Source organism: Chrysochloris asiatica, unplaced genomic scaffold, assembly GCF_000296735.1.
Source record: "Chrysochloris asiatica unplaced genomic scaffold, ChrAsi1.0 scaffold00142, whole genome shotgun sequence".
NCBI lineage: Eukaryota > Metazoa > Chordata > Mammalia > Afrosoricida > Chrysochloridae > Chrysochloris > Chrysochloris asiatica.
Window position 1 is genome coordinate 6,092,137 of NW_006408660.1, and position 13,649 is coordinate 6,105,785.

The window sequence follows — 13,649 nt, forward strand, 5'->3', positions numbered from 1 at the left end:
ACAACAACAACATGTGAGTCCTGGTATGGCGGTCAAGATAAGCACTGGACTACAAGGTTGGTTTGAACCACAAGGTGGTTCAAGCTCACCAGCCACTCCTGGGAAGTCCTATACAGGGTTGCTATGAGTTGGAACTGACTGCAGGGCATTAGAAACAACACATTAAAAGAGGTAACTCCCAGGTAGTGAGAGTGGCTTCGCCAAATTCTTTCCTCAGGATTATACTCCTGCCTCTCAGCATAAAGTCGCCATAGCTTTGAACTGTGCCTGTGAGCACTATGTTAGTATTTTAAGTTTTAAGTGTTATTTGGTATGCTTTGGTAGGTTATATTTTTGGACCTGGAAATGGTAAAAACGTTTTCCCATAGAAATTTGTGGTAAGTACTTCTTCACTTTGAGCGTTTCAGCTTTAAGATCTCACAGGAACATTTTACCTTCAGGTAGAGGAAGAAAGCTGTATCTGATTCACCTGGGAATCTTATTAAATAAAATACAGTCTGTGGTTCAGTAGGTCTGGGTTAGAGCCAGAGATTGTGTACCTAACAAGCTCTCAGAGATGTTGATGCTATTGGTCCAGACCCCAAATCCATTCTAACTCATAGCGCCCCCACAGGACAGAGCAGGGCTGCCCCCTAGTGTTTCCAAAGCTGGAGATCTTTGTGGAAGCAAACTGCCACATCTTTCTCCTGGGGAGCGGCTGGTGGATTCCAACCTCCAAACTTTTGGTTCGTAGTCCAATGCTTAACCCACAAATCTACCCGGGCACCTATTGGGTCCATAGACCACATGTATACTATCAAGGTTCTAACCAATTAGAAAATATAATGGAAAATATATTCGTATCAAAGCAACCAAAATGATAAACTAGTAATTAATTTACAGGAATTACAATATCTACAGGGAAAAAAAAGATAATTCTGTAAATGGACATAAATGAAGACCTGAAGTGAGTGATTATGGATAACAATATAAAAATGCTGATTCTTTCTATATTAATCTATAAATTTAGTGTAAAACAACAACAAAAAAGTCAAGATTTCTTTTTTTAATATTAAGTTATCTTTGTTCTCCCCAAACCACTGATTGGGTTTCTACTCTGTAGTTGTCCCTGCCAGCAGCCACGGAGCTGCGTTCTCCAGAGAAGCTGGACTCCCAGCAAGTAACGCTGGAGTCTCTGGAATCTGAAGGTGTGGGTTAGAATCCTGGCGTTAGCAAGAATTCTGGTTTTATGACTGTGTAAATCACTTACCCACTCAGCCACCTTGTGAGGAAAATAGAAACAGTCATAGTGCTTCACAGGGTGATCCTTAGGAGATCAATGCAATAAAATAACGTTTGCAGAAAGCACAGTGCCTGACGTATACACCATGCTGAAAATACCAGAATCCCTTTTCTCGGTCCCTTTCATTTTACCTGGATTATGTGAATTCCAACTTAAATGAGTTAAACATCTACATGGCTCCTGATGAGAATCTGTAGGGGGATCCAATCCCACTCCCCAAAATAACATGAGTCTACTTACCAAACGGATGATTGGCAAAATCATCTGTTTTGAGTCACTTCATTTTCCTTGATGATCTTAGACGTTTCGGGCTCTGTTTGGTAAGAACCTGACAATATTTATTAGCAAATGCTGCCAAACTTTTTGCTCCATACTAGTTCTTTAGGAAATGAAGGCAACTTACACATTCCTGCACCAGCGGTCTCCAGGCAGGAGGTCTGGCATATAATAAACATTCAGTAAAGTGTGTTAATAATAACTGAGTTATTAAATGAACATACAATTCTGATTGTTTAGATGAATGGAGTCAAGAAAAGGCCTCCAGTTGTTTACAGAAGATCTCAAAAGGGAGAATAAAGTCAATACCTGTTAAATTATCCACTTTAGCACCGTTTATGTTTGCAAATACTGAAAACACCTCCCAAAGTCCCAAGTTCGCAACTACAGAAAATTAGTAAGGGGATTACAGTACTACCAGTAGATGAAACATTATGTAGCCATGAAAAATGAAGTTGACTGAAAGTTTTTAAGGACACTGGAAAGTGCATGTGACAATATATTAATTAAAATCTCAGAATACAAAATTATTAAGTATCTGGGATAACCTTATCTACATTAAGAAAAAAACACAAAACTTAGAACAAAACCAAATTTGCTAAAATAAGATACCCAAAATGCTACGATGATTTCTTCCGATGGTGGAATTATAGATTATTTTCCCTTCTTTTATAGACTTTTTTAAAACTGAATTTTCTAAAGAAATGTATAACTCCTACAATTAGAAAAGTTATGTTCTTATTTTTTTGAAATAAAAATATATAAATTCAAGGAAAAAGAGCAACTACACAAGGTGAGTCATCTAATACAAGCATTGCACGTCTCCCAGGTGAGAGCAGAGTAGCTCATACTTGGGAGGGTCATCAGTGGGTCATCAGTACACACACACACTAGAGAAACCCATCACTCTTTCTCCCACAGTCTTGCAATCAATTTGTCCTCACATGCTGTCTCCACTCACCCTGAAAAGACTTCGAGTATTTTTCTGCCTTTTCTTGCTTCGCCAGTACATGCTCCTGGCTCCGTTCCTCTTTGATAATGTTGGTTTTGGAAATGCCTTTTTCAGACATTCTTCTCTGATTTAAAACCAAATGTCTCACCTCCTCTAGAATGGAGAAGAAAGGATCATTGGTTCAAACAGTCATGACAGTATTTACTGAGAGTCTTGAAGTCCTGGTGTGGTGCTGTGGGTTAATGCACAGGACTTCAAGTGTGTTTGAACTGCATCGTCAGTGGTTCAAGCTTACTAGCCACTCCTCAGAAACCCTACATGGAATCCCTATGGGTTGGAACCAACTCGATGGCACTTAACAACAGTATTATGTGATTAATCAAAAAACCCTGGTGGCACAGTGCGTAAGTGCTCGGCTGCTAATCAAAAGGTTAGTGATTTGAACCCACTCGCCACTCCATGTGAGAAAGATATGGCTGTCTGCTTCTGTAAAGACTGTTGTTAAGTGCCACCGAGTCAGTTTCAACCCATAGCAATCCTATTTCGGGTTTCCACAGAGTGACTGGTGAGCTTGAATTGCTGACCTTGAGGTTCAAATCAACTTTGCAGTCCAGCACATTAACCCACAACGCCACAGTCTTGGAAACTCTGCCGTACAGGGGCACCGTAACTCAGAATCCAGAATGCTCCTTAGAAGGATGGCGAGACTTCATTTCTCATGCTTTGGATATGCTGTAAGAAGGGGACCAGTCCTTGGAGAAGGACATCATACTTGGTAAAGAGGAGGGTCAGTCAAAGAGAGGAAGACCCTCAATGTGATGGACAGAACAGCAGAAGCAACAATGGCCTCAAATATAACAACAATTGTGAAGATGGCGCAGGACCGGACACGATGAGTTGAAACCAACTCAAGGGCACATAACAACTCCACGGCAACTGCAATCACTCTCCTTGAATTAAACAATGGATAAGGAATCCTGGTGTGGTTAGGCCAGTTTGAACCCCGAGGTAGGTATATCAAACCCACTAGCCACTTCTCAGAAACCACAGGGAATCAACTGGATGGCACTTAACAACAATACAGATAATATCCCTTTCCTCTGGGCATTGTAGCCTAAGGGACTGCTTCCAAATACCAGGAAATTCAAAAGAATAACCCTGCAGATGTTTGGGAGCACAGATCTCAATTGGCAATGTTTTCCTCCAAATTAGACCAGTAAGCACTTGACACTCTCAGGAAAACATTATCAACTCCTCCACGTTATAGATGAGGAATTTGGCACTTTAGAAACCTTTCTGTGGTCAAAGAACTGACCTAGATATAGGTCAGGACTGTTCCCAGAACTCCTGTCCCTGGATACAGTCCTGATCTTTATCGGAACCAATTCTCTGACTCCCAGGGAGACCTGGGGAGTATTCACTTCGATCAAAATGAGGTCTTGCATGGAAGCAAGCAAACCTGTGTGAGACAATAAATGAACAGAAGAGTGAATGAAAGAATGGAGGTAACTAGAGGTAACTATAAGCGACAAGAAAGTGGTGACATTGTATTCAGTCTTGAAGGCTAGACACAATGTTTGGAGAAAGAGATGAGGCTAAAATCCCTTCAGGCATAGCCAGCTTCCTGAATACAAGTCATATAATGAGGCACCAGGAAGATGACCAGGGTGTGAGGGTGGAAGTGAGAGTAGCAAAGACCAGTGTGGAACAAGTTACAAAATGCCTTCAAGATCAGACTCACTGGGAAGCCATGAAAAGGTGCAATGACATGCCAGGGTCAAAGGGCGCCTTACATAAAGGCTGAGCAGGATCAAGGAGGAGGAGACAGCCATGGGGCAAACAGCTCTAAAGAATGACAAACAGTTCTGTTTCAACCTCCTAAGAAACAAAAGCCAACTAGATGTCAGGTGGGGGTAGGGGATGGCCAAAGGATGAAGACCTTCAAGGATTCAAATAGGACTTGAGGCTGTAAGAGTGATGGGGTATTTGTCCAATACTGAGAAACCAAGAGGATGGGGAGATGTGAGAAGAGAGCAGTGTTGTCTGGATGGGATGCTATATTCAAGATCAGTGCGCTGGAAGCTAACAGGCTCTGGGGTGTCAAAAACAATGCCCTAGCCCCACTGTCTGGAGTCCTGGTGTGGCACTACAGGTTAATGCACTGGGCTGCAAGGTCGGTTTCAACCACAAGGTCAGTGGTTCAAGCTCACAGCCGCTTCTTGGAAACCCCATACGGGTCGCTATGGGTCAGAACCGACTCAATGGCACTTAACAACAACAACATCCCCTTTGTACCATAAAGCACACCTCTACGGTGTTTCTCCCTCCTAAGACACAAGAGTCTCAATAAGGTATCTTCTGAAGTGAAAGAAGGCAGTGTAAGACATCATATACAGTAAAGCCCATTTTACTAAAAACAAAACAAAAAATCCACATTTGTACCCACCTTACTGTTACTCTGGTAGCATAGTGGTTACAAATCGGGCTGCGAACCATAAGGTCAGCAGTTCGAAACTACCAGCCGCTCCATGGGAGAAAGATGAGGTTTTCTGCTCTCGTAAAGATTTACAGCCTCGGAAACCCTATACAGGGTTGCTATGGGTCAGAACCAACTTGACAGCACTTAACAACTGTTGGTGTAGTACAGCTGCGGTGCAGACAGTTGCTTACTACAAGGTCCAATGCATATGAGGCTATTGAAAATACCTTGGGGCTTGGGTCAGCTTCAACTTGGTCCTCAAACTAGTATCTTTGCTCTTGAACACTTCAAAGAGGTTTTGTGCAGGTGATTTGCTTAACGCAATATACTGTTTGATTTCTTGACTGCTGCTAGGTGAGCTATGGATCCAAACAAAATTAAGTCTTTGACAATTTTCTTTACATGGAGGTGCAATCCATACTGAAGGCTGTACTCTTTGATCTTCATCAGTAAGTATTTTAAGTCATTTTTATTTTCAGCAAGCAAGGTTGTATCATCAGGTTGTTAGTGGGTCTTCTTCCAATCCTGATGCCATGTTCTTCATAATCTAGCTTCCCAGATTATTTGCTCAGCATACACACTGAATAAACGTGGTGAAAGAATACAACTCTGGTGCACACTTTTCCTGATTTCAAGCCATTCAATATCCTCTTGTTCTGTTAGAATGACTTCCTCTTGGTGTATGTACAGGTTCCTCATGAGCACAACTAAATGTTCTGAAATACCTGTTATTTGCAATTTTGTCATGATCCACATGGATAGAGCCTTTGCATAGTCAATAAGGCACGGGTAAAACATCTTTCTGGTATTAGTTTTCAGCCAAGATCCATCTGATGTTCACAGTGATCTATTCCTCCTTCCACATCCTCTTCTAAATCTGGCTTTCTGGCAGTTCGCTGTCCATGTACTGTTACAGCCATTTTAAAATTATCTTCAGGAGAATTTTACTTGCATGTAAAATACTGATATTATTCTGTGATTTCCCATTCCATTGAGTCACCTCTTTGGAATGGGCACAAATATGGATCTCTTCCAATCAGTTGGCTAGGCAGTTTTCTTCCAATTTCTTGGCATAGACTGCATCGCACTGCTGAGAGATTTCAATTTATATTCCATCAATTCCTGGAGACATTTTTGCCAATGTCTTCAGTGCAGCTTGAACATCTTCCTTCAGTACAATCAGTTCTTCATCATATACTACTTCTTGAAATGGTGAATATCAACAATTGCTGTTTGGTATAGTGCCTGTGTATACCTTCCATATATATATATATAATTTTTTTTTTAAGTTTTTATTGTGAATTGAGTGATAGTTTACATGGGAGAACTTTGGTTTTACACTCATCGTTTCATTTCAATGATTACAATCTCCTCCATGTATCATCATTCAACAGTATTTGCTTCCATTCCCTCTGGGTTTTGGGGGCGTGGTGGGGCTAGGAGGATGTACAAAAAACCACTCAGGAATATATAGTAAACAACCAATGGGCACATTCTTCAAGCCTGTCTCCTGGTTGCCAGCAAAAAGACTGTCTAGTATCTAGACTCCCTTTCCATGAGTCTAGAGCCCTCAGCTGCTCCGTCTCTTCATGTCCTCATCTCTGCCTCCATCTCTGGTGTTGCTGCTTCTCTGGATAGGGTCACGCATTCCGTTTGTGCTCTTCTCCCTTGATGGTCCTAGGGTCCTCTGTTTCTGGATTATAAGATTAACTACTCCCCCATTTTTGTTACAAAACATCTACCTTTACAGTTGTGACAGCCACAATTAGTCATAATAACAGTTACTCACTACTGAATCATAAGAATCTTATCCCCGTCTCTTTTCATGAGACAAGACGAAAACTATTCAGTGGGGACTCTACTTTCTCCCACACACTCTTAAACTAAACTCCCGTTTGAAAACTTGTAAGCCAGTCACTTTGTGCCTTTATCACTCCCCTCATTTTAGGTAGCCAATGTCTAATTTGCTCGTCCCTATCTACTCTGTATACAGACAGGATGGGATTGATCCTTGATGTGAAGACTCCTTCCCTCTTAGTTGGTATTTTGAGCTACTACATCCATACATCTCTTCTTGATATGGTCTCTAAATTCCATAAGTACCACCACTCATCTGTCAGTTTGTCGTACTGTGGTGGCTCGTGAGTTGCTGTGATTTTGAAAGCTATGCCACCACTATTTTAAATATCAGCAGGGTTCACCCATGGTGGACAGGTTTCAGATGAGCTTCTAGATGAAGACAGACTAGGAAGAAGGAGTGACGAACTACTTCTGAATATTTAGTCACTGAAAACCTTATGAATAGCAAAGAAACACTGTCAGTCATAGTTCCAGAAAATGAGCCCCTCAGGTTGGAAGGCATTCAAAATATGACTGGGGAAGAGCTGCCTCCTCAAAGTAGAGTTGACTGTGATGACACAAATGGAGTAAAGCCCGCAAGACCTTCATTTGCTGATGGGGCACAACTCAAGATGAAGAGAAACAGCTGTAAACATTCATTGAAAACTGGAACATGGAATGTATGAATTATGAATATGGGAAAATTGGAAGTTGCCAAAAATGAAATGGAATGCATAAACATTGATATCTTAGGCATTTAGTGAGCTGAAATGGACTAATATTGGCCATTTTGAATCTGACAACCACATTGTTTGCTACGCTGGAAATGACAAATTGAGGAGGGAAGGTGTTGCATTCATTGTCAAAAAGAGCATATCCAGATTTGTGATAGGATAATGCTGCAAGTATACATTGACAGAGAACTTCCAGAGGTTCAAACTGGATTCAGAAGAGGCCGTGGAATGAGGGATATCATTGCTGATGTCCGATGGACCTTGGCTGAAAGCAGAGAATATCACAAAGATGTTTACCTGTGCTTTATTGACTACACAAAGGCTTTCGATTGTGTGGGTCATGACAAACTATGGACAACATTGCGAAGTCTGAGTATTCAGGAACACTTAATTGTGCTCATGAGGAATCTGTACATGGACCAAGAAGCAGTTGTTCAAACAGAACATGGGAACACTGAATGGTTTAAAATCAAAAAAGGTGTGCGACAAGGTTGTATTCTTTCACCATACTCATGCAACCTGTATGTTGAGCAAATAGTCCAAGAAGCTGGGTTCTATGAAGAAAACCGTGGCATCAGGATTGGAGGAAGACTCATTAACAACCTGAGATATGCAGATGATACAACCAGGCTTGCTCAAAGTGAAGAGGACTTAAAACATTTACTGATGAAGATCAAAGAGCACAGCCTTCAATATGGATTACATCTCAATGTAAAGAAAACAAAAATCCTCACCACTGGACCAATAAACAACATTCTTATCAACAGAGAAAAGATTGAAGTTGTCAAGGACTTAATTCTTCTTGGATCAACTATCAACACTCATGGCAGCAGCAGTCAAGAAATCAATCAAACGACGTATTGCATTAGGAAAATCTGCTGCACAAAACCTTTTTAAAGTGATAAAGAGCAAAGATGTCAGCTTGAGGACTAAGGTGCGCCTGACCCAAGCCATTGTATTTTCAATAACCTCATATGCATGCAAAAGCTGGACAGTGAGTAAGGAAGACCATAGAAGAATTGATGCCTTTGAATTATGGTGTGGAGGAGAATATTTAAAGTGCCATGGGTTGCCAAAAGAAAAAACAGATCCACATTGGAAAGAAGTACAGCCAGAGCGCTCCTTGGAGGCCAATATGGCCAAACTTCGTCTCTCGTACTTTGGACATATTGTTAGGAGGGGCCAGTCGCTAGAGAAGGATACCATGTTTGGTAAGGTGAAGGGTCAGATAAGAAGAGGAAGACCCCCAACGAGATGGATTGGTCAGGTGGTAGCATTGATGGACTCAATCGTGGCAACAGTAGTGAGGTTGGCCCAGGACTGGGAAGTGTTTCATTCTGTTGTGCATAGGGTCGCTAAGAGTCGGTACCAACTTGATGGCACCGAACAACAACAACAACAACAACCGTAAGTAAGGAGCTCTGGTATCGTAGTGGTTACGAGTCAGGCTGCTAACCTCAAGGTAGGTCAGCTAATTTGAAACTACCAGGAGTTCCACCGGAGAAACTTTCTGCTTCAGTAAGGATTTACAACCTTGGAAACCCTATACAGGGTCACTATGAGTCAGAGCCAACTCCACGGCACACCACCACCACCACCACATCCATAAGTATAGGTCAAGTTCATACCTTCCATCTACTTTTGATGCCTTCTTCATCATTCAATATTTTGCCCACAGAATCCTTAAATATCTCAAGTCAAAGCTTGAATTTTTCTTAAGTTCCTTCAACTTGAGAAATGCTGAGAATGTTTTTCCCTTTTGGTATTCTAACTCCAGGCCTTTGCACATTTAATTTTCTTCTCAAGCTGCCCTTTAAATTTTTCTGTTCAGCTCTTTGTCTTCCTCATTTCTTCCACTTACTTTAGCATCTCTACACTGGAAAGCAAATTTCAGAGTCTCTTCTAACCTCCATTTTGATCTTTTCTTTCTTTCTTGTTTTTGTAATGACCTTTTGCCTTCTTCCTATATGATGTTCCTGACGTCATTCTACAGCTCTTCTGGTCTTCGGTCATTCTTGTACAATGCATTAAACCTCTTCTTGAGATGGTCTCTAAATTCAGGTGGGATATATTTAAGGTCATATCTTGACTTTCATGGATTTATTTTAATTTTCTTCAGCTACAGCCTTAACTTGCATATGAGAAATTGATGGTTTTGTTTTGGCTGATGATATTGAGCTTTTCCATTATTGCTTCCCACAGATGAAGTCAATTTGATTCTTGTATATTCCACCTGGTGAGGTCCATGTACGTAGTTATTTTTTATGTTGTTTAAAAGGTATTTGCAATGAATAAGTTATTGGTCTTGCAAAATTCTATCATGCAATCTCCAGCATCATTTCTATCACCAGGACCATATTTTCCATCTACTGATCCTCTTTGTTTCCAACCTTTGCATTCCAATCGCCAGTAATTATCAATACATCTTGATTGCATGTTTGATCAATTTCACACTGAAGAAGTTAGTAGAATTCTTCAATTTCATCATCACTGACTTTAGTAGTTGATGCATGAATATGAATAATAGTTGTACTAACTGGTCTTCCTTGTAGGTGTATGGATATTATTCTTTCACACACAGACAACATTCTACTTCAAGGAAGATCTTGATATGTTCTTTTTGATAAACAATACGATGCCATTCCTCTTCAATTTGTCATTCCCGGCATAGTAAACCATGTGACTGTCAGGTTCAAAATGTCCAATATCAGTCCATTTCAGTTCACTAATACCTAGGATTATCGATGTTTATGCATTCCATTTCATTTTTTACAACTTCCAGTTTTCTTAGACGCATACTTGGTAAGTTCCATGGTCCAATTATTAATGGATGTTTTCAGCGGTTTCTCCTCATTTTCAGTTGTGCTCTTTCTGCATTCACACTATCACCCGTCAACTCTACTTTGAGGAAGACGCTCTTCGCCTGCTGTATTTTGAATGCCTTCAAACCTAATGGGCTCATTTTCCAGCACTATATTTGACAATATTCTGGTGATATCCATAATGTTTTCATCTTCTGGAGCTATATATGAGTTTTCCGCTGTTATTTATAAGGTTTTCAGTAGGTAACCATTTAGAAGCAGTCTGCCACTCCTTCTTACTAGTCTGTCTCAGTGTGACAGCTGCCCACCAGGAAGTTTGGAGCACACTTTTCAAGAGATATGTCTTTCCATTGGTCCAGGTGGGGATGTCATCCTGGGTCCCCTTCTCTCACATGGAAAGCCTTCAATTAGTAGTTTGGATATAAATTTGAGTATAAGTCAATTATTTCCAGCCCAATGCATTTGCACCCTCAAGTGGCCATGTTTCATAATATATGAAGAAACTTCTGATGGTCATAAATGGCATCTAGTACTGGCTTCTAATGGATAGAGGCCAGGCAAGCTACTAAACAACCTACAGTACACAGAGCAGCCTTCACAACAAAGACGTATCTAACCCATCATGGCAACAGTACCAAAGGTTAAGAAACCGGATATAAATGAAAAATTCAAAAGCTGAGGTCTTAAGACTCCAATGTCAAAAGGTTCTCCAATAAAGCAGGCTGGAAAAAGAGAAGCCCAGGGTCTGATTCTGGCACCAGCATTTCATGCAAGTGACACTCTTGGTCTGCTTGCTGTCAAGTGGAGACAATGATACTTGGCTAGACGCTGCTAGTAACAGTAGAAGCAGGACCATACTTCTTTGAGTAATAAGGCACATCTAACAAATTCAGGATGCATCTAATAAGTAATACCACGCCCTAATTTAAATTGAGGTCCTGAGTAGCACAAATGGTTTGCAGTCAACTACTAACCTAAAGGTTGGCTGTTTGAACCCACTCAGTGATACTGTGGAAGAAAGGTCTAAAGATCTGCTTCTTTCTGTTCAAATTACAGCTCAGAAAACCCTACTCTAACATAGAAAACCCAAGTCTAACACAGAACACCTAACTCTTAACACATGGGTTTGGTAGGAATGGGCATGAGTCAGAATTGACTTGATGGTAATTAAGTTTGCTTTGTTTATAGCTTAATTTGCAGATTTACACTTTCAAAATTCTCCAAAGACAATGTACACCCTATTGCTTAAGCCTGGGGTGTTCTGCTCCCACTGCCCTGTCTGACAGTGGTGCGCAAGTCAGGTGGTGGTTGTGTGTGCTGTGAAGTCAGCTCCATAACAACATGGAGTCCTGGTGTGGTGCTGTGGGTTAATGTGCTGGACAGCAAGGTTGGTTAGAAACACAAACTCAGTAGTTCAAGCTCACCAGTCGCATCTCAGAAACCCTAGACAGGGTTGCTATGAGTCGGAACCAACTTGACAGCACTTAACAACACAACAAAGAGTTCTAGGTGACTCAAACTCTCCAAATTGTCCATGACCACTCATCCAGTGAGATAGGCAATGGACCCAGAGCAGGAGGTCCTAAAAGGTAGAGAGGATGGAAGCGAGGTCATGATGTCCAAGTGGGAACAATGAAGCCAGCAGCACTTATCAATCCCCACATACCCAGGAGGAGGCCAATGAGGAAACTGAGGGAAAATGGCTGTGATTCTGTGGCTAGGGAGAAGCTGCAGCTTCCAGGAACATTTTAACTAAGTGATGAGTACCTGACTTACCAAAAGATTCCAAGTCTTCTGCGTGGCCAGGACTCTTTAAGCGATAATGCCTGGCTTTTCTTGAAACTTTGTCCTTCCTGTCCCAGAGTTTTAAGTTTATTTTATGAAAATTTATTTTCTTTAAGAAATCCTTTGTCACGTTGAGGTTAAAAGCATGGGCCCATGACACCCACACTTTGTCATCTTCAAACCACGGCTTCACGGTCTGTAAAGCAACATTGAGAGACTTTAACTGTGGAAAAGTGTGAGGACTCAGACATGTACTGATGTAAACCCAGCCAACACTCTCATTAACAGTGGGCACACCGCTCGGCTCCACTGGTGCCTCCTCTGCATCGGCCTCACCCCTGCTCCAATTCAGCTCAGGAACTCAGTGGGATATGCTGAGCTCCGTCAGACCCCTGGGTTCTTGGGTAAAGTAAGTGTGCTCTCAAAATCCTTCCAACCCTGACCCTGAGCCAAAACACTGGCAGGAGTGTGCATTCATACACATGCATACACTAATACACACAAACACACACATTCGTAAACACATACTCAGATATACATTCATACACATACACACACACATATATACATACTCACATACACATTCATATACATACACACACACTATCACACAATTCATATACACAATATACATACTCACATACACATTCATATACATACACACACACTATCACACAATTCATATACACATGCTGACATATACATTCACACGCATACACTCATATACTCACACACATACATTTGTACGCATAATTCACACACATTTGCAGATACACTCACTTACATACAAACCCATTGTGCATACATTCACACTTACACACATTCGTATACATACACACATATGCACTCACATACACATTCGTGCACACTCACATACACACATGTGTACACTCATAACACACAAATTGTGCATACACTCACACATACATTCATACACACACATTCGTACAAACATGCATGCACCCATCGTGCACACACACTCACATACATTCACACATACTTACATGTTCATGCATGCACTCACATACTCACATATTCATACACACATACTCACACACATTCATACTTACACTCCCATACACTCAAACACTCACACACACACATTCATACTTACACAAATACATACTAATGCACAGAATCACATTCCTACACTCATATACATCCATGTGCATACTCATGTATGCACAATCACAAAGGTTCATAAACACATATCCACACACATGAGCACACACATACAGAAAGTCATCTCAAGAGCTGCAAAGCTTTGGAAACAGCCAAGAAATAAATAACTTAGTAAAACTACCCAAGCAGTTGGTAGTAGGTCAATGCAGAGCTGTTCAGCAGGTCCAGGTTGGGGACAGAGTCGGCACGCTTAGTAAACTTCCAGGTGACCCCGCTGCTGCTGCTGCTTTTCCAGGGCCCACTTTGGGGAGTTAAGGATTCCTCTCAGTGAAAGGACACGCATGCACAGAGGCGTCAA

General features: G+C 41.2%; 1 protein-coding gene across 1 annotated transcript in view; it reads right to left on the minus strand.

The window, feature by feature from the left end:
• Nucleotides 1-13,649, minus strand: part of KIAA1257 (KIAA1257 ortholog) — a 24,533-nt gene that overhangs the window by 3,227 nt on the left and 7,657 nt on the right. Inside the window, 3 exon segments of the mRNA XM_006870515.1 lie at nucleotides 1,586-1,610; nucleotides 2,520-2,663; nucleotides 12,152-12,365. Coding sequence (XP_006870577.1) covers nucleotides 1,586-1,610; nucleotides 2,520-2,663; nucleotides 12,152-12,365 — 383 coding nt within the window.